The 20,343-nt window shown below is 39.8% G+C and overlaps 1 protein-coding gene across 1 annotated transcript; it reads left to right on the top strand.

Moving 5' to 3' along the window:
- The first annotated feature begins 231 nt into the window (after positions 1–231).
- Positions 232–1,191, top strand: LOC124991502 (olfactory receptor 2T11). The gene has a single exon (XM_047562181.1). The coding sequence runs from the start codon at positions 232–234 to the stop codon at positions 1,189–1,191; it is 960 nt and encodes a 319-aa protein (XP_047418137.1).
- Positions 1,192–20,343: the final 19,152 nt, after the last annotated feature.

Genomic DNA, 20,343 nt, shown 5'->3' on the forward strand with positions numbered 1-20,343 from the left:
CAGCATCCTGAGGACTGTTCACCAACAAGAAATAGAGCCATGGCTGCCACTTTATGATAAGTTTGCTGATTTGTTTGTTGTTTTTCTCCAGTTCCTGCCCTGGAAAATTTCTCCCAGCTCCCACCCCTACAGAGTTGCCTCCACTGTGGGTTTCCCCATCCGGAATTTATTTCCTCCAGCCCTTCCTTCTGGTCCTGGGGTGTCCCTGTTTCCCTGGAGCTACCATCATCAATGCGAATGGAAAATAGAACTTCAACCTCCGATTTTGTCCTCCTGGGGCTTCTGATCAGCAGTGATGTGACAGGGATCATTTTCACAGTCATCTTTGCTATTTTTGTGGTGGCCGTAACAGCAAATTTGGTCATGATATTCTTGATTCAAGTGGACTCCCGCCTCCACACCCCCATGTACTTTCTGCTCAGCCAGCTGTCCATCATGGATACCCTTTTCATCTGTACCACTGTTCCAAAGCTCCTGGTGGATATGGTTTCTACAGAGAAGACCATTTCCTTTGTGGCCTGTGGTATCCAGATCTTCTTGTACTTGACCATGATTGGTTCCGAATTCTTCTTGCTGGGCCTCATGGCCTATGACCGTTATGTGGCTGTCTGTAATCCCCTTAGGTACCCAGTTCTCATGAACCGCAAGATGTGTGTCTTGCTGGCTGCTGGTGCCTGGTTTGGGGGCTCACTTGATGGCTTTCTGCTCACACCCATCACCATGAATGTACCCTACTGTGGTTCCCGCCAGATCAATCATTTTTTCTGTGAGATTCCCGCAGTTCTCAAACTGGCCTGTGCTGACACATCTTTGTATGAAACCCTGATGTACATCTGCTGTGTCCTCATGCTGCTCATTCCCATCTCTATCATCTCCACTTCCTATGCTCTCATCTTGTTCACCATTCACCGCATGCGCTCTGCCGAGGGCCGCAAAAAGGCCTTCACAACATGTTCATCCCACCTGACTGTGGTAAGCATTTTCTACGGGGCTGCCTTCTACACATATGTGCTGCCCCTGTCATTCCACACACCTGAACAGGACAAGGTAGTGTCTGCCTTCTATACCATTGTCACACCCATGCTTAATCCTCTCATCTACAGTCTCAGAAACAAGGATGTCATGGGGGCACTGAAGAAGGTATTAGCACACTGCATACCTGCTTGGAAAGTAGAAACAAGTGAAACATAGAGATTCAGTAACATGAGGACAGGTCTTCCAAAGAACATCCTCTGTGTGCCCGGTTTCCCCAGACTAATTTTTCAGCCATCCAAGTCTATTTCACAGTTAAGGGGAGTGCTCTCCAGAACAGATACCACCCAACAAAGTTCCTAAAACCCTTATTAGAGCTAAGCCTCATTTTCAGAAATTTCCTCTAAGAACTCTGCAGATGCCCAACCGCAGCAGTGCAACAATTTGGTTTGTCCAGACAAAACTGTACTTCCTATTTCATCTTACCTTATGCTGGTGAAAAGGGAAGTAGAAAGCTTTTTCAACCAACTTCTGTTTTAGGCTACTCCAACTTCCAGATTGGTGCTGGTAATCTAAGTGAACACTAGAATTTCACAGAGTAGAGAATCTTCTGGTAAGCTAAATCCAGATGAGAGATAGTGCCTACTGCTCCACACACAAATTAAATACACTTATAAGTCTGTAATTTTTTTTATTTTGTATTTGTTCTAATTAGTTATACATGGCAGTAAAAGGCACTTGTGCATTTTGGTTAATCATACAAAAATGGAGAATAACTTCTCATTTTTCTGATTATATATATTGTAGGATCACATCAGTTATGCAGTCATACATGTACATAATAATGTCTGTTTCACCCACTATCCTTCCTATCCCCATACCACTTCCCCTCCTGTCACTCCCCTCTACATAATCTAAATTAAACCTATTCTTCCCTAGCACTCCCATTCTGTGATACTTAAAAACAAAGAATAGAAAAGAACAAAAGAAAAAACAAAACAAAACAAAACAAAACTAACAAACAGGCTCTGAGTAGGCATGACTGGAGGAAGGGCCTTCGGGTCCCACTAATGGACACCTACTCCTACAGCAAAAACAGTGAATTAACACAAAGACCATAGATACCACACTATGAGAGTTCTCAATCTAGAACAATCTAGGATATTTTGGAAAGAGAAGGCTATGCCTTAAAATGGTCCACAAATAAGATTTGAAGAGAAATTCATACAAAAATAGATGCATAAAACTCAACAAAGGAATACAAGAAATAAGAAAAAACAAGGTAATGTAACACCACCCAAATTTCATAATTCACCAGCAACTGATTCCAAAGATATTGTAGTGTATAAAATACCAGATAAAAGTTCACAAGCATGATTATAAAAATGATCAATGAATTCTGACAGAACACAGAAAAATAACTGAATGAATTAAAGAAGTAAATACAGGCTATGAATAAGAAATTTGAAAATAGATATACTGAAAAATAACTTAGCAGGAACTTAGTAATGAAGGACACAATAAATTAAATAAAATGTTCACTCAAAAGTCTCTCTAATAGAGTAAACCTTACTAAAGTCAGAATGACAGATCTCGAAGACAAAGCAACTGGTCTAGAATATCCATATAGTATTATAAAAAAAGAAAATACGTAACTATGATCAAAGCATACAAGAACTCTGGGCCAACTTTAAATTTAAAAATCACTGGAATTAAAGAATATTGTGAGATAGAAGCTAATAGCCTGTAATTCCTCTTCAGGGTAATAATGACAGGACATTTTTTGAAACCTTAAGAGTGAGATGGACATCTAAATATGGGAGGAACTCAGAACCCCAAATAGACAAGATCACAAAAGAACCTTTTCACCATACATTGTAATTGAAATGACTAATATGCACAGCAAGGATAGGATTTTAAAAGGCTTAAGAAAAAATAAATCATCTTACATTTACAGGGGAGTCAATAAGAATTACTTCTGATTTCTCAGCACAGAAAGATTTAGAATTATCTGTTTCAAGCCAAGAAAGAAAATAACTGAGGACTGGGTTTGTTGATCAGTGGTAGAGTGCTTGCCCGGCATGTGTGAGGCACTGGGTTTGGTTCTCAGCACCACATATAAATAAATGAATTAAAGGTCTATCAACATCCAAAAACATATTTAAAAAAAGAAAATAACTGTCAATCCAGACTACTATATCCAACAAGGCTATCATTTAGAATCAAATAAGAAATAAAATAAGCAGAAACTAAACAAATTCATGACTTCTAAGTTGGCTCTACAGAAAATACTTGAATAAATACTATGTGTAGAAAAACTTGTAAAACAAATTCTGAGTTTACATTTGAAGATTAATCGACAAATGAGAAATGGCACCAAATTAATCATCAGAAATAAAGTGAAAAAAACAAAAAAAAGAAATAAAGTGACATGAACTAATCAACATCTCTCAGTAATAACATTACATTTAAATGGTCTTAACTGTCAAGTAAAAATACAAAGGATTGCAGAATAGATTTAAAAACAAAATATATATGGCAAAGGCAATTTACTTTCAAAGGCTGAAAGTGAAAAGAATTAAAATTTATATAGCTTGATACAATTGAAGTCCCCAAATAAGCAGGAGTAGATAATCTCATATTTTTTAAAAGAGCATATTTCAAGCAAAAGACTTAGAACAAAGAAGGTAACATCATACTAGTAAATGGAGTAGTCAAATAATAGGATATATTTCTAGCAAATTTTTATTCCCCAAATGTTGGTGCACCTAATCACCTAAAACAGATACTACCTGAAATAGAGTCTGAATTACAGACTCCAATATAATAAGACAGAATTATTTCAACTCATTTGTGTCAGCAACTTACCGTTCATTATTCTGATTTGTATATGTGCTGTCCACTCAAAACTCCGGTTAATACAGAAATATTCAGATATGAGATGATTGAATTATGACAGCTGCAACCTAATCTGCTCTACTTTGAATGGACTGTGTGGTAACTATTGGCAGGTGTAGTGTGGCTAGAGGAGTAAGTCACTGGGATCATGGTCTGGAAATTTGTTCTTCCTAAACCCTTTTATCTCCCTCTCTTTTGCTTTCTGATCCCATCACAGACTGAGTGAATTTCCTCTGCTGGGCCCTTACCCTATGATGAACTGCCTCCCCATGGTCCCAGGGCAGTGGAATCAGCTAACTATGCACTGAGACCTCTGAAAACATGAGCATCAAATGAAATTTTCCACCTCTAAATGGCTCTTATTGGGCATTTTGATGACAGTGGTAAAAAAGCTAAGTAAAAGTGACCATTGATAAAACATCAGAAAATCTGAAACGTTATTAGAGTGGTTTTCAGAGTAAGGATTATACCTATGAGTGACTGCATAAGAAAATGATAAATATCCCAAATAAACAACATACTGATGTATCTCAAACCCTCAAAATGTAAGAACAAATCAATTCCAACATCAGTAGAAGGAAGGAAGTTCAGAGCTGATATCAATGAATTAGAGAATAAAAAAGGACAAAGGATCAATAAAACAAAGTGTTGGTAGTTTGAAAAAAGGTATTCAACCTCTTAGCCAAACTAAACAAGATAAAGAGAGAAGATCCAGATTAATAAAATTAGACATGTGTTACAGTTTAGATATGAGATGTTCTCCAAAAGCTCATGTGTAAGAGACTTGAGATAAAACAATTGGATTATAAGAGGTTTAACCTTATCAGTACATTAATTCTCTGGTAGTAATTAATGAACTGGTATCTGTGGAAAAGTAAGGTATGGCTGGAGGAAGTTGGTCCCTTGAGATGTGCCTTTGGGGATTATAGTTTGCCCTCATTGAGCACAGGCCTCTCTGTTTCCTGATCACCATGACCTGAATAGCTTTCCTCCAGAGCACACTTCCACCATGATGTGCTGCCTCATCTCAGAACCCCAGAAAAGGATATCACCATCTATGATTGAGACCTCTGAAACTGTCAGCCCAATGTAAACTTTTCCTCCTCTAATAGTTCTTGTCAGATCTTTGGGTCACACAGCCAAAAAGCTGACGAAACCAAGATAAAAAAGGAAATATCACCACAGACATCACAGAAATTCAAAGGATCATTAGAGATGATTTTTAAAACTCACAATCCAATAAATTGGAAAATCTAGAATAAATGGATATATTTTTAAACACATATACAAAACCTGCCATTTTTGATTCAAGAGTACAGAGAAAACCTAACAGGCCAATAAATAATGATGAAATAGAAGCAGTAATAAAAAGTCATCCAACAAAGACAAGCCCAGGACCAGATGGATCATCAGCAGAATTCCACCAGATCTTCAGAGAACAACCAATGTTCCTTAAACTATTCCGTAAAATAGAAAGCAATGGAATATTTCCAAATTCGTACTAAGAAGCCAGTATCATACTCATACCAAAGTGAGATAAGGACACATGAAGGAAAGAAAGCTACAGACCAATATCCAATATCTCTGATGAAGTTAGATGTAAAAATTCTTAATAAAATATTAGCAAATTGTATTCAACAAAATATTAAGAGGATTTTACATAATGATCAAATTGGTCTTAGCCCAGTGATGCAAGGATAGTTTAACATACGTAAATCAATAAATGTAAGTCACCATGTAAATAGAATTTAGGACAAAATCATGTAGTTCTCAATAGATGCAAAAGAAACAATCAAAACAATCCAGCACCCATTCATGACAAAAACACTGAAGAAACTAGGAAGAGAAGGAATTTACCTCAATATCCTGAAGGCTAGTATGAAAAACCCAAATGCATCAGAGTGAATGGGGAAAAACTGAAAATACTTCTTTCAAAATCTAGAACCATACAATGATGTCTAGTCTCTCCACCTCTATTCAATATAGTGCTGGAAATTCTCACCAGAGCAATTAGCAAGCAAAGGAAATGAAAGAAAATAGGAAAGAATAGTCAAATTATCACTATTTGTAAATGATATGACCCTATACCTAGAAGAATCGTAAAGCTCCACCAGAAGACTACTAAAGATAATAAATTCAACAAAGTTGCAGGTTGCAAAATCAAGATAGAAATCAATACTTACCCATATATCAATAATGAATCTGCTGACAAAGACACTAGAAAATCATTTTCATTCATAATAGCCTCATAAAAGCAATACCCAAGAATAAATCTAACCAGAAGATGAAAGTCATCCACAATGAAAACTACAGAACATTGAAGAAAGAAATTGAAGAAGACCTCAGAAGATGGAGAGACCTACCATGAGCTGGAATAGGAAGAATATTGTCAAAATTGCCACACTACCAAAAGAAATATACAGATTCAGTACAATCTCCATCAAAATACCAATAACTTCCTTCACAGAATTAGAAAGAAAAGTCCTAAAGTTCATCTGGAGGAATAAAAAACCCAGAATAGCCAAAGCAACACTGAACCCAAAAAGTAATGCTAGAGGGATCACAATATCTGACTTCAAATTATATTACAGAGCAATAGTAACAAAAACTACATAGTAGTGGCTTAAAAACAGACACAGAACAATGGTGCAGAATACAAGACATAGAAACAAATCCACACATCTATAGTCATTGGATCCTTGAAAAAATTGCCAAACGCAGGCACTGGAGAAAAGACAAGACTTTTTAACAAATAGTGCTGGTACAACTGTTTTCCATATATAAAAGAATAAAACTACATTCTCGTTTCTCAACCTGCAAAAAAGTCAACTCAGAATGAATTAAAGACCTAGGAACTAAATAAAAACTATGCAAATCCTATAAGAAAATATAGGGTCAAAACATTTCACTATATAAGCACATGAAATATTTTTTCAATGGGTCCCCTAAAGCTCAGGAAATAATGCCAAGAGTTAATAAATGGGATGTCCTCAAATTAAAAATCTGTAAGCAAGGGAAGTATTTAAGAGTGTGAAGAGAGAGCTTCAAGAATAGGAGAAAATCTTTGCTGGCTCTTCCTTTGAAAAAGGATTAATATCCAGAATATACAAGGACCGAATAAAAAAGCTGAACAGCAACAAAAAAACCTAAATTAATAACACAGTTAACAAGTGAGCAAATGAACTAAGCAGACAGTTCTGAAAAGAAGAAATAGAAATGTTTAAAAACATATGAAATAATGTCCAACATTATTAGAAATTTGGGAAATGCAAATCTCAAATACACTGAGATTTTCTTTCACTCCAGTAAGAATGACAATTATAAGAATACAAGCAATAATAAATGTTGATGAGGATGTGGGGGAAAAGGTACACTCATACATTGCCGGTGGGACTCCAAATTGATGCAACCACTCTGGAAAGCAGTATGGACATTCCACAGAAAACTTGGAAAGGAATTACCCAGCTATCCCACTCTTCAGGCTACACCCAAATGACCTAAAATGAGCATACTACAGAAATGCAGTCACATCAATGTTTATAGCAGCTCAATTCACAATAGCTAAACTATGGAACCAACTTAGGTGCCCATCAGCAGATGAATGGATAAAGAAATTGTGGTACATATACACAATAGAATATTACTCAGCCTTAAGGAGGAATGAAGTTATGGCTTGTGCAGGTAAATGCATGAGATTATCATGCTAATTGAAATAAGCCAATCCCAAAAAAACAAAGGCCAAATGTTTTCTCTGATAAGCAGGTGCTGATCCATAGTGGGAGATGGGGTAGGAAAGAATGAAGGAACTTTGGATTGTGCAGAGGGGAGTGAGGTGAAGAGTGGGGCATTGGGGATGGGAAGGACAATAGAATGAGAAAGACATTATTACCGTATGCACATGTATGATTACACTATTGGTGGGACTCATCACCATATACAGCTAGAGGAATGAGAAATTATGCTCCATTTATGTACAACATGTCAAAATGCATTCTACTGTTATGTATATCTAAATAGAACAGATTTTTAAAAATGAAAGAAAAAAAAAAAAACAAGAAGACAGCCAGGCATAGTGGCAGATACCTATAATCCCAGTAGTTGGGGAGGATGCTGAAGGAGGATTGTAAGTTCAAAACTAGCCTCAGCAATCTCTGGAGACTCTGTTGCAAAATGAAAGATAAAAGGGGCTGAGGATGTGGCTCAGTGCTGATGTGGCTCAGTTTTTTTTGCCAGTTATGTTGTATATTTCCACTCAAAATAACAAGGGAATTAATTGAAGCTGTTTGTCATTTAGGGGGCACTGCTACAAAAAGAAAATTCACCTTTTGCAGGAGGACATGGTACACTTTTAGAAAAAAATTGTTTTCCCAATAGGCAATCATGTTTCATATTTCATATCTGATATTTACTTGCAAGAGTCTCACTTTCTTTATAAAAACAAATCTGAATTTCAGGGAGGAAAGATAACATAGAGCATAAGTAGCAGAATCAGAATTTGAACTCAGAGATAATTTGATATTCTATGTTTTTCCTCTGGAACTTTAGTGTGTAATTAGAACCCATGTGTGCTGATGCCAAGTGCCATTCAATTGTTTATTCAGGAATTTTTGGTACTGCCTATATGAGTACTTGAGCATAGGCATTGCAGTCAGTTTGTTACATTGGCCAATACATCCAGCAGGTTTTAAACCCATTCTAGGTGCACATCAAACTTTCATTCACTGTAAAATTATTTTATAATTGTGTATCTATGCATACACCAATAGCTGCAAAGTTCAAAGCCTTATGTGTCTGAAATATTAGCTTCCAATCATCTTTCCAATTCTAAAACTATTCTATTTTGTCTGGAGTGCCCAACCTCCAGAGATGGGGCTGTGTGGAGGCCAGGAGGCAGGAGTAGAATGTACTAGAGAAGAGCATTTGACTTAAAGTCGTTGAGCTCCTGTCCAAGTATTTTCTTTGCTTCCAACTTAGTCAAGTCACTGAAGTGTCTGAGCGTCAGTTGCTCCAAATTCAGTATGCAGCAGCTTCAGTACCAACACACTGTTCAGTGAGTCAGAAAAGGGTCCAGAATTCAATCCTCAGGTTTGTAGCCAACAATTGTTCACAAAGGTGCCAAAAACACATTGCTTAAAAAGCACCAACTTCTCAATCTACTGTGCTGGGAAAATTGTATGTTCACCTGCCCAAGCCTGAAATGAGGTCCTTAGGAAGAAATCCAACTCAGAATGAAGACTTACACATAAGACATCCAACCACAAAACTAGTAGAAGAAAACATAAGAGAAATACTACATGACATAGGTTTGGGCAATGAATTTGGGGGTAGGGGGTGCAGCATTTAATTCAAAAGTAAAGGCAAGGCTAGAAACAAGAGACTAAAGGAATTTATTGAACTAAAAACTTGTGCATAAGAAAAAAACAACAATCTGATGAAAAGATACCTGTAGAAAGGGAGAGAATTTTTGAGAAAACACATGTGCTCAGGTTGGCAGCACATCTGCAAAGGCTCAATCTCAAGGGTGGTGGGGATGGAGGTGTTGTGGGCCCAGCTGGGGTCCTTGGACACTGTGGGTCTCCTCTCTCTGTCTCTGCTCTGGTTCACAACATAACTATCTGCACTCTGACTTGATAGCCCTTCCTTGACAGCTCTCACCAGGAGCTAAACAAAAGCAGTCAATTGACGTTGGCCTTTGATATTCCCAAGTGTAGGTGACTGCATGAGCCTGTCTCCTTATAAGCAACTGCCTAGGTACTTCATTGCAGTTGGTCAATGCAGTTTATATCCAAAACACACAAAGAGCTCAGTGCTTGGTTCCATGCTTCTATATTACCAGGTGTGTTTCAGCATGGGTCCATAGCCTGCCCAATGTTTCCACATTTGAAAGGGCAAGTCTGCAGCTCAAAGTCCCCTTGCTCCTTGGTTTTGTTTTCCATCATGGGCAAAGTTGCCTCCAGCTCTCCCTGACAGTCCTGTCATCAGTTCCACTGGAGAGGCGTGGTGTGGGTCAAAGGCCAGGGTTGTCCGGTGGCCCTTGTGAAGAAGGGTCTGACTCAGACCTGGAGGCATCTGCTGGGATGCAGTTCCTGCATGCAGGCCTGAGGACCATTCTGCTCTCAATCCTGCTTACCTGGCTAGGTGCAGGTGAGTGGCAAGAGGGGACATCTGTCCTGTGCTTTGTCCTGCACAGGAGTCTGGAGAGTACTTTATTCAACAGAGCATGGCCAGGGCTTCAGCTCTTATGTCCTCTGCCTGAACACTCAGGGACTGTCTTCATTTCAGTCTGTCTTCTCTGTTTTCCTGTGCCTTCTATCTTTTCTTTTTTTTAATTTTGATTTTCAACTTACAGATCAAGACTATGCTTCTTTATGAGGTACAGAGTAATGTTTTAATACAGGTATATGTATGTGATGAACAATTATGATGGTCAGCATATTCTTTACCTCATACATGCGTCATTTCCTCATAAGGACATTCAGAGTATCTTTTCGAGTAGTCTTGAAATAGACCTTGTGACTCTGCTTGGACTACTCTGGTCACTGTGCAGCAGAACACAGAACTCATTCTCCCTAATTTGTACTTACCTGGCAGTATCCCAGTCACTCAGCCTCCATGGTCCCCACAGTCCCCCACCTCTGCTCTGCACTGCCCTTTGACCATCTTCTCACACCCTTCAGAGAGTACCTTCCTGTGGGGTCTGTGGTTCTGTGCCTGCCTTTCCTCACTTAGTGAAACATGCCCACACTGTGGGTATCCCTTACTTCATTGTGGAACAGTGTTGCACTGTGTACAGTTGCTTTATGTGTCTGTTTATTGATGGACATTGAGACTGTTCCCACATCGAGGCCACTATGAGCTGTGCAGCCACAAACACAGGAGTGGGCTGCCTCTCCCGCACACTGGTTTCATCTCCTTTGGTTGAGTACTTGGTATCAGGATTGCTGGATAGTAGGAAGAGGATCTTGCTAAATTGCCTAGCCTGACCTGGAGCTGCCCTCCTCCTGCTTCAGCTCCTGAGTAGCAAGAATTACTGGTTAGAACCATCACACCTGACTGAGTTCATCTCTTAAAAGTTAATTCATGCCAGGCATGGTGGTGCCCACCTGTGATTTCAGCAACTTAGGAGGCTGAGGCATGAGGATCACAAGTTCAACCAGCTTTAGCAACTTATTGAGACACTAGCAACTTAGTGAGACCCTGTCTTAAAATAAAATATAACAAGGGCTGAGGATAAGCACCCTTGGGTTCTATCCCTGGTTAAAAAATCAAAGTATCACTTTCAATATGAAAACTGTACTTTCACAAAGGTTATGTGAAAGTTGAATCACTTGAGGTCACATGCAATTGACAATATGTCAAAATAAATTTTAAAATTTTCAACTTAAATAGAAAATTAAAGAAGGTGAAATACCAATACATCTTACCAGAGAGAATCCATGTTGATTTTAATGAAATACATGCTATCAAATACCAAGATAAATTTTATTCATTTCCAGCAAATAAAAAAGATAATTTTAAATAATAAAAATAACTTTTTAATAAATTTATTTCTAGTTAATCCATAAAATTGTATATTTTATACTGTTCAATATTTTAAAATATATACATCCCTGAAAAGGCTATGTATATAGCCTGAAGTGGCTAAATCAAGCAAATTAAGATAAGAATTAAGCCACAAGCTTATTACATCTAGAGATGAACATGGGTACACAGTACAGTGCAGTTAACTGGAGTCACCAGGTTGTACAGTCAATCTCTTAAGAAGCTTCCTCCTGTGCAACCAAAGCTGCCTCCTTTGACTAACACCTCTGGAGCCTCCAAGCCCAGCCTCTGGAGATCAATATTCTCTTCTGTGTTTTCATTGGCTCCATTTCTTTATTGTCCACATATAACTAAGTGTCTATGGAAACTTTCTTTCAGGTTCTGGATTATTTCACTTGTAATAACATCTCCCAGGTTTCTTTGTATTGTGGGAATGAAAGAATTTCCTTTCTTAAAGAAAAGACTCAGTTTTCCCTTGTGTATTGACACCATTCATGGATGGGCGCTGAGGTCAAGTGCTCTGTGGACCCTATGGAGTTTTAGTGATTGCGGGACTTCAGGTATTTGTCTGACACATGGATTTAGTTTCCCTGGCTGTTTTGCAACTGGTGGCAAGAGTGTAGAATCATGTAGCAGGGGTGCAGAATCATGAGAGAGTTTCAGTTTTAATTTTCGTGGCACTCCCATCTTGTTCCCTACTAGTTGTATGAGCTCACATCCCCCTACAATTTACCAGGGCCTGGTATTCCCCATCCTCACCAGCACTTCCCCCCTGCCCTTTGAGGGACAACCTTCAACAAGACAAGGCTCACCTCCTATTTCCTGGAATGCTGTAGGTGGTGAGGCTTCTTCCTGAACCTGTTGGCCATGCCTTGGGTTTCCTTCAAGGTCCTTGTTCAGGTCCTGTGACCACTTTTACTTTGGGTTGTGTACTTTCATGCCATTGACGTGAGTAGCTTATCCATTTGTTTTATATTACCCCCTTTCCAGATATGTAGTTTTCAAGTTGTCTCCTTTCCATGGTTTTCTCTTCCCTCTGTTGATTTCTGTCCTGTACAGAATCCTTTTATGGGATGCAACCTCATTTTGTTTTTGGCCTCTGTGCCTTGGGGATCCTGTGCAAGAAATTGGTACCCAGGGGAGTACTGGAGAGCAGTTACTGTATGTATTCTTCTTCCGTTTTAGAGAGTTAAATTTTATCTCTCTTTATGGCCTGTTGAGTTGATTTTTGCATATGACGTGTGATAAAGGTCAAATTCTGTTCTTCTGCATGTGGATATACTCACTTATTGAAGGGACTGATTTTTCCTTATGGTGAATGTTGGAAGCTTTGTGAAAACTCAAGGGCCTGTAACTGTGTGGTTTACTTCAACTTTTGTTCTGCCCTCTGGTCAGCCTGTGTTGACTTTAGCTTTGTAATATATCTTGAAATCTGGCTCTGTGATTTTACTAGCTTTCTTCTTTTCTGCTCATGAGTGCTTTGGCTCTTTGGAGTCTTTTGTGGTTTTATACAAATTTTAGTATCTTTTTTCCATTTTTGTAGAAAGTGACATTGAAATCATAATAGTAGCTGCACTAAATCTGTGGATTACTAAGGGTACTGTGGATGTTTTAAGGGTGTTTTCCAATGGATAGATTAGAGACCATCATGTTAAGTGAAATAGAGTCAAAATAAAGGTGAAGGGTCATGTTTCCTCTATTGTAGAAGTTAGAGAGGAAAAGGGAAAGGGAAGGTGGGGCTGGATCTCCCAAAAATCAAAGGGAGAGCAATGGAGGAAATGGACCAATGGGGTGAGGAGGTAGGGAGAGGAGAAGTGCTGTGGCCAAACAGTATTGTCTTATTGTGCACTTGTATGAATATGTAACAACACATACCATCAGTCTGTACAACTACAATGCACCAATAAAAACTGTGGGATTAAAAATAATTGACAGGACCAAAAAGAGTACTTTCTAACCAATGAACACAGGACTTCTTTTAAGAGTGTTATGGCTATATGTATTAGTTGGGTTCATTCCACAAGCTCCTACATACATGGAAATCAATTACAGTTCATGATCACACTTTTTCCTCCCCATCCTGCCTCTCTCATTCTCCTTGTCCTACTCTATTAGACTTCCTTTATCACATCTGTTAATTTGTTTGATTTATTTTTTATGTTATCCCATCCTTGTGTACCCCTTTTCTTTATTCACTTAAGCATCCATACATGAAACAAAACATTCCCCTTTTGTGTCTCTGATTCTGGCTTATTCACTTAGCATGATGTTCTTCATTTTCATCCATTAGGGCAGTTGCCCTAATTTCATTCTTTACAATGACTGAGTAGAACTCCATCAAGTATATATACTGCAATGTCTCAATTCAGTCATCTATTGATGAACATCTGAGTTCATTCCAAATTTACTATTATAAAGTTTGTTGCTATAAACTTGGACATCTTTTCTTTTATGTGTGTGTTTTGTTCAGTTTCTTCCATCATCATCTGTGGTTTTCAATATGTACATATTTCACCTCCTTGGTAAATTTGGTCCTAATAATTTAATTTTAATTTTTATACTATTGAAAATAAATTGTTTTCTTCATGTATTTTTCAGACAATTGACTGTTTGAGAGTCTGGGAATGCACCCAGCACTACTTGGCTCACATTGCATAAACTTTTGTAAATGTGACATGTGCCAAGAGTTTCAAATATTGCTAAAAGTCTCCCCCAAGCTCTTGTTGATCCACAGTTTGACAGTTAAGTGATCCCTGCACTATGAACCTCCTAAACCATACAATGACCATATCCTGGTCCTTCTCTTCCATGGTGGTATGGCTAATCCTCTTCTGGTGGTGCTGCCATGACAATGGTGCAACCCAAGTTCCATGTAGTCTCAAAGGTTGATTGTATCATAGAACTGTCCCCTAAGTAATAGGCAAGGCATATCCCACACCCATCCCCCTGCACCTTGCCCAGGTCAGAATCCTCTGGCTTTAATTGATTAACCATCATAGCATCCAGATGACACATAGGAAGCCAAGCAGCCTGGGGAACGCACAGCTATGGAAATGTGAGTTTGAGCATGCTTTGGGGGAATGGAAAGGGGGGGTTCCCTGCCTCAGGATGTAAAGGGCCTCAGTCCTGAAGGCAGAATGCTTGGCCAGCATGACAGTTTCAGTTGCATTCTATGGGTGCTTTTCCCTGTAGTGCTTTTCAGTCCTCTGAGTCTGTGTGCAGACAGTGGAATGTTTGGTGTGGTTCTCCTACATTCACCCAGCTGTTTTCTTCCTAGGCCTCATCAGAACCTGCAGAATGAAGTCCCCACCCTGGAGCAAGTGACTCACTCTATGTCTATAAGGAAGACTTTGCAGGTATAGAATCCAGGCCTGATGTCGTTTACTCGCATTGCATGCTTTCCAAAGTAGTGGACACCTTAATTCTATCCAGAGGGCCTGACCTTGCTTATTAAGAAAAAAAGACATCAATTATTTAGGAAGGAGAAATTTCATATTAGCAACAGGAGTGTCCCACCATGTTTACCAGACATTTTGAAAAGTGAAATTTTGAGTTTGCTCTTGATAGGAAAGGGGGTTCCCTGCACACCAAAAGCCATAGATAAAAATATGATCATTATTTATAATCATGTAACAGGGAAATATTTAAAAATGAAATCTCCAACAATCTCAAAACTTCTCCCTAAACAGAAAGGTATTCAATAAGACTGCAATGAACTTCTCAGGTAACAGACTACTGACGCTGACTATAACCCAATTAATTCTCTGACACAACACTAATACACAAAGAAACCTATCCACTTATTTATTCATGCCGACATGGTGCAGTAATCTCATATTCTCCAACATGAAGACCATTTTCCTCAGTCAGGGCGCATGACAGCACAGTAGCCTACACCTTATTCATCTCAACTTCCCTAGCAAACAGACTGCCACCTGTGCTTATTGACTGCAGAGTTGCTCTTAACTCTCTGACAATCACAAACTAATACCATGTAACCAGGGCCCAAGCTGAACTTGAAGAAAGAACAGAGATAATGATGGAGCCTCCCACCCTGCTCACACCTTAAGACCCAGCCTCCAGGTCCCGATGCTGCCAAAGTGCCAGGACTGATACAGTTTTAAAAACAATCACATGCCTGCAAAAGAGAAAGAGAAAGAGTTTACATTTTCAGAATTCTCCAGGGAATGCATTGAGAAAAGGAAAGGAGGAAAAGGTCACTTTCAATTTTATCACCAGGAAAATCAAACATTGTCTCAATCTTTATAAATACATTTACCCTTTCACTGCTCACAATGCCTAAGCTTAGAGATAAACTGTGGCAATGTCTTAGAATGTGACAATATCTTAGAAGGTTTTTGAACAAATTCTCTCATAACTGTTTTCTAAACTGCAATATTATACGTAGTGTTTCAATTTTTTTTCTTAATGCAAAATCATTGTATTTTTTGGTTTCAAAGTACATGCCATTGTATATACTGTATATCCTATATTGAGTAATATAACGCTTAAACAGAAACGTTTGCATTGCTGGTTGGTGCTAGAATAGTTTTTGAGCCTTGCTTATTACATAATTTGGGGAAAATCCCTCAAGCACTCATTCAGTTTGCTACCATGTAAAATGAGGACAATGCCCTGTAATATTTGCAGATTCTGTGAGACTGAAAGTGATGCCCATGAATTTGAATTTAGTTCTTACCCAACAGGAAGCACACTTGCAGTTCAGGCTCATGTCTGTGCACCCTGCCCTCCCATCCTGGGTTACCTCATCTACCCACCTTGCCTTCAAGCATTCCAATGTGCTCATTAAGCTGCCACAGTCCTGTGTATATCTGAGTTGGTCTGCTGCTCTCATCAGACAGTACGGGCACACCTGCCAGGGCTTGGCCATGATGATTTATCTTCCCTTTTTCCAGGAAAATTCCAGGTGATGGGACCTTACTCAACAGTCATCACCATGGTGGAAACAGAGGTCATGCTCTCTGCCACCTCAGTCTCTCCACAGATGCCCAGCACATGGAAGTCAGGTGGATCCACAGCAACCACTCAGGGCTGGTGCACTACTATAAGGACTCTCAGTACTACCTGGAGCAGCAACAGCCAGAGTACCATGGGAGGACTGAGTTCCTGAGGGAGAACATCACCAGAGGGCAGGTGACCCTGAGGATCCCCTCCATCCACCCTGCAGATGAATGGGACTATAGGTGTTTATTTGTAAGTTCCACCTATCACAATGAAGTACAATTCCATGTGGAGTTCACAGGTGAGCCTCTGGAAAGGAAACTCTGATTTGTTTTGTATTATTATTCCATGTTTTCAAGGGTCAGATAGATAGATGCCATTTTGTATGTACAGAGTTGAGTGAACCTACATGAATACTATATATATAATGCCAAGAGTGTTAGAGACCTAACCTTCTTTAGGTTTTAATAGAAATGTATTCACATCTTTTCATGGTCAACATAATTCAAAGGAGGGAAAAGGAGGAATTTTCACATGTCTCATTTCTGATGAGTCCCAGAAGCCCATAGCCTGGACTTCCACACCCCATGAGTAGCTATACAGAGGAAGGGAGAGTCTGAAGATCACCATCAGGCCTGAGTTTAGGGCACCTTGTCCCCATCCACATTCAGCACCATCCTGTCAGGTCTAATGTGGTGCTTCCCATCCTTGCCTTCTGGTTTACTTGTGTCCCACATAGGTGCATGTCCTTCTATATCACTCCTGCTCAGATATTAACTCCCGGAAAGTATCTGCCCTGCCCGGGTGAAGGTGTAAGTAAGGAAGCGTCAGTTTAGTCAAATGCTGAATTTGGATTAGCCCTCTCCACAAACATCTTAAGACCTTGTTCTGAGCTTAGAAAAGGAGTTTCTATTTCTCCCTCCTTACAGGGGGCCTCAAGAAAAACCAGAACAAGCCATCAGAGGTAATTGAATATACCAAGCTTCCAAAAGAAGGGACGGTTGTATCTTCTAATCTCCAGTACCAAACAGGTTGCATGTCCCAATGAACCACTCCTGTGACTTCCCCAAGTCAGAGGCAAGTACAGTTGTGCTTTCTACTCAAGCACAAACAGCAGATAGAATACTAATGAAAAAAAGGTAGAACTCATGTCAGCTTTTCCCATGTGCACTGATGACATGTTCCATGAGCAATAGAAATGAGTTCCACTCAGCTTTTTATCAAGTTCAGTGTCCCCGCTATGTCCAAAGGGATTTACTGACTTGTGTTCTCTGGGATTGGAGGATTTTCTACTCCATTGGGTACACTATTTAGGATACAGACTTTCACACCATATACATGGGTGAATCCAGTATTCATGAAATGCCATACCTTTCCAATCACAGGCAACATCTAGGGCCTTCTGGTAGGTCACAGTAGAAATATTGTAATAGTTTGTAACAAAATATATTTCTAAATGAGATGTTTCTCCAAGGAAAGGCCTCTCTGCTGCCTACTTTAGAGAATGTCACTTGGTACACCTGTAAGCAAGTTGCTATTTCTGTCACGTCTGGTGATTACAGTGGGAACCATTCCTTATAGTGCTTGCTATTATTTTTTACTATAAGCCAGAAAAATTAAATAGCCTGGTTCTTTACCTCCTCCCAGTGAGCACATTCTGTAGGACTCTCTGGACCCTGGTGCCTTGGGTGAAGCCACTTGGGTCATACCCACTGGATTCCATGTCATGCAGTATGGTGCTGGCTGCTTTGCTGGTTTAGGAGACCTCTTCAGAGCACAGCTCCAGGTGAACATCAGGTTCTCAGATTGAGCTAATGACCCTCTTCTCTAGAAGACCTCAGTGTCCCTGCAATGGACTGGGTTCTGTGGTTTCTGGCCCACATTTATTTAACCTGCTCCTCCCTCCCAGAGAAGTGGTTTGACCTAAGGTCAGAAATCATTTCCCACTGGAGATGCCATCCATCTGGGTGCTCCATCATCCTATGCCTCTCAGAGAATAGGTTCTCCCACACCCTGAGTTTGGACAGACCCCAATCAGTCCCCCACATATTTAACCATCAGTGAGTGTTGCAGAAGAAAATGTTTGCAGAACCCCAACCTTTGGTGGACTCTGAAGCTGAGTTCTTAAAGTCAAGGCTCATCACTGTCCCACCCGCCCAGTTAGCTTCATAGGAATGCAGATCCATTGACAAACAGCTTTCAGGGAAACCACAGGCATATGTTGAACATCTCTTCTAGGAGAAAGGAAATACAATTTAAAGCCTAGGTGTCAAGTCATATAATCAGTCTCTTTGTATTAGCAAAAAGCATGGATTTTATCTCATGATGATATTAGAGAGTTAATATCTCAGATTCCCATAACAGATAACCCAGAGGACAGTGGCCTGGCTCAGAGCACCAGCTTACTCTCTTATCCCCAGAAAATCCAATACCTTGACACCATGTTTTTATAACATCCTTTTAACTGAGCATTGTGATTTTTAGAATATACCTAAATACAATTCCATTTTTGTTGAACTTATCATGACATAGCCAGAGTCATGAGATGCAAGAGGGATATGTTTTTAAGTGGAAAGACCATGAGGGTCAAATGGAAATTAGCCTGTGGATTTCTTCATTGATCATCCCTCTAAGCTAAGTTATGTGTGCTTATCACAGAGTCCTGATTACTTCCCGTCTTCACCATCCACTGCACTGAGACAGTCCCTCCTGTTCTGTGGAAAGGGAGATGCTGCCTGGGAAGCTGAAGCCATGGGTTCTGCTCTGCTGCTAAGTGTCAGCATGGAAAATGTGGCAGCTGGACCAGAGCATGAGTCCCCACTGCTTCTCAAAGCATTCAGCTTCTGGAAACACCATTTCCCTGTTCAGACAGCTTCCCTACAGTCAGACAGTCATAATAGACTCTCATGGCTTCCATAACAAATTTACTTGAAGTGACAAAAGTTGTTTATTTGTTTATGATTTATTTAGCTTTCTGGAATTCTTCAGTTCAAATTGAGGAGTTGGTGAGCCATGTCCCGTCTCTCTTCCAGCATTTGGCAGCCAGCGGTCCCATGGCTTGTAGCTTCACCATCCAATCTCAAACTCCACATCTGCATGTCCCTGTGTCACTGGGTCCATTTTTTTTCTCCTATTAAAAAATCTCCAGTCATATGTGATCAAGACCCACAAGAATTCAGTTTAACCTAGTTTAACCAATTATATCTGCAAAGTTCATCTTTCCAAATAATGTCACATTCACATCCCAAAGTTGGAATGAGGTCTTGAGCATATGTCTTTATAAGAAATAGAATTCAACTCACAACAGGGTGGGTTGACCCCAGTAAATTCATTTGTATTTTATCATTTGTGTTAGCTAAGATTGAAACTATTTGCTGACCTGCAAACTAAGTGTCTTATAGCAGGGATTCCTACCTCAAATACAGGAGTGACAGAGCACAGGTCTGCAGTAGCAGAGGTTCCACAGCCTTCATCTTGGCCTTGCACCCACCCATGGCACAAATTCATCTTTATCACCAACCATGATTCCAAGTCTCCCTGTGCTTCAGCCCTATGGAAGAGGAAGGGGGAGGAGGGAGGTGTGCTCCTCCTTAGAAATAGAGTCCAGAGCACACACAGTCCTGACACAGCTGAGCCTCACATTATCCCAGGTCTGCACGATCCAGAGAGGTGGCCTCTGGGTGAAAACTGCTTTTCACATTTAAGCTTAATTTACACTAAGTGAAATGCAAGTCAGTTACTCAGTTAAGCTAAGCACATTCTAGTTGCATGGGTTTTGGAACTTGCTGATGGAGGACCCTGATAATGTCATGGAAAGCATAGCAGCAATCTCCTCTGAGAAGAAGAAAGGATGGAGGCTTGGAGGCCAGATGTGGAACTCCCTCTTGGTCCTCAGCACCACCAAGGCAACTTCACAGGCTGCTCCTGGATTGATAATGTGTTCAATATCCAATTTTTAAAATAATTGGA

The sequence above is a fragment of the Sciurus carolinensis genome, chromosome 8 (genome assembly GCF_902686445.1).
Source record: "Sciurus carolinensis chromosome 8, mSciCar1.2, whole genome shotgun sequence".
NCBI lineage: Eukaryota > Metazoa > Chordata > Mammalia > Rodentia > Sciuridae > Sciurus > Sciurus carolinensis.

What these genes read in the sequence shown, in the direction of transcription:
- LOC124991502 (XM_047562181.1), top strand. Translation starts at nt 232, where the DNA reads ATGCGAATGGAAAATAGAACTTCAACCTCCGATTTTGTCCTCCTGGGG.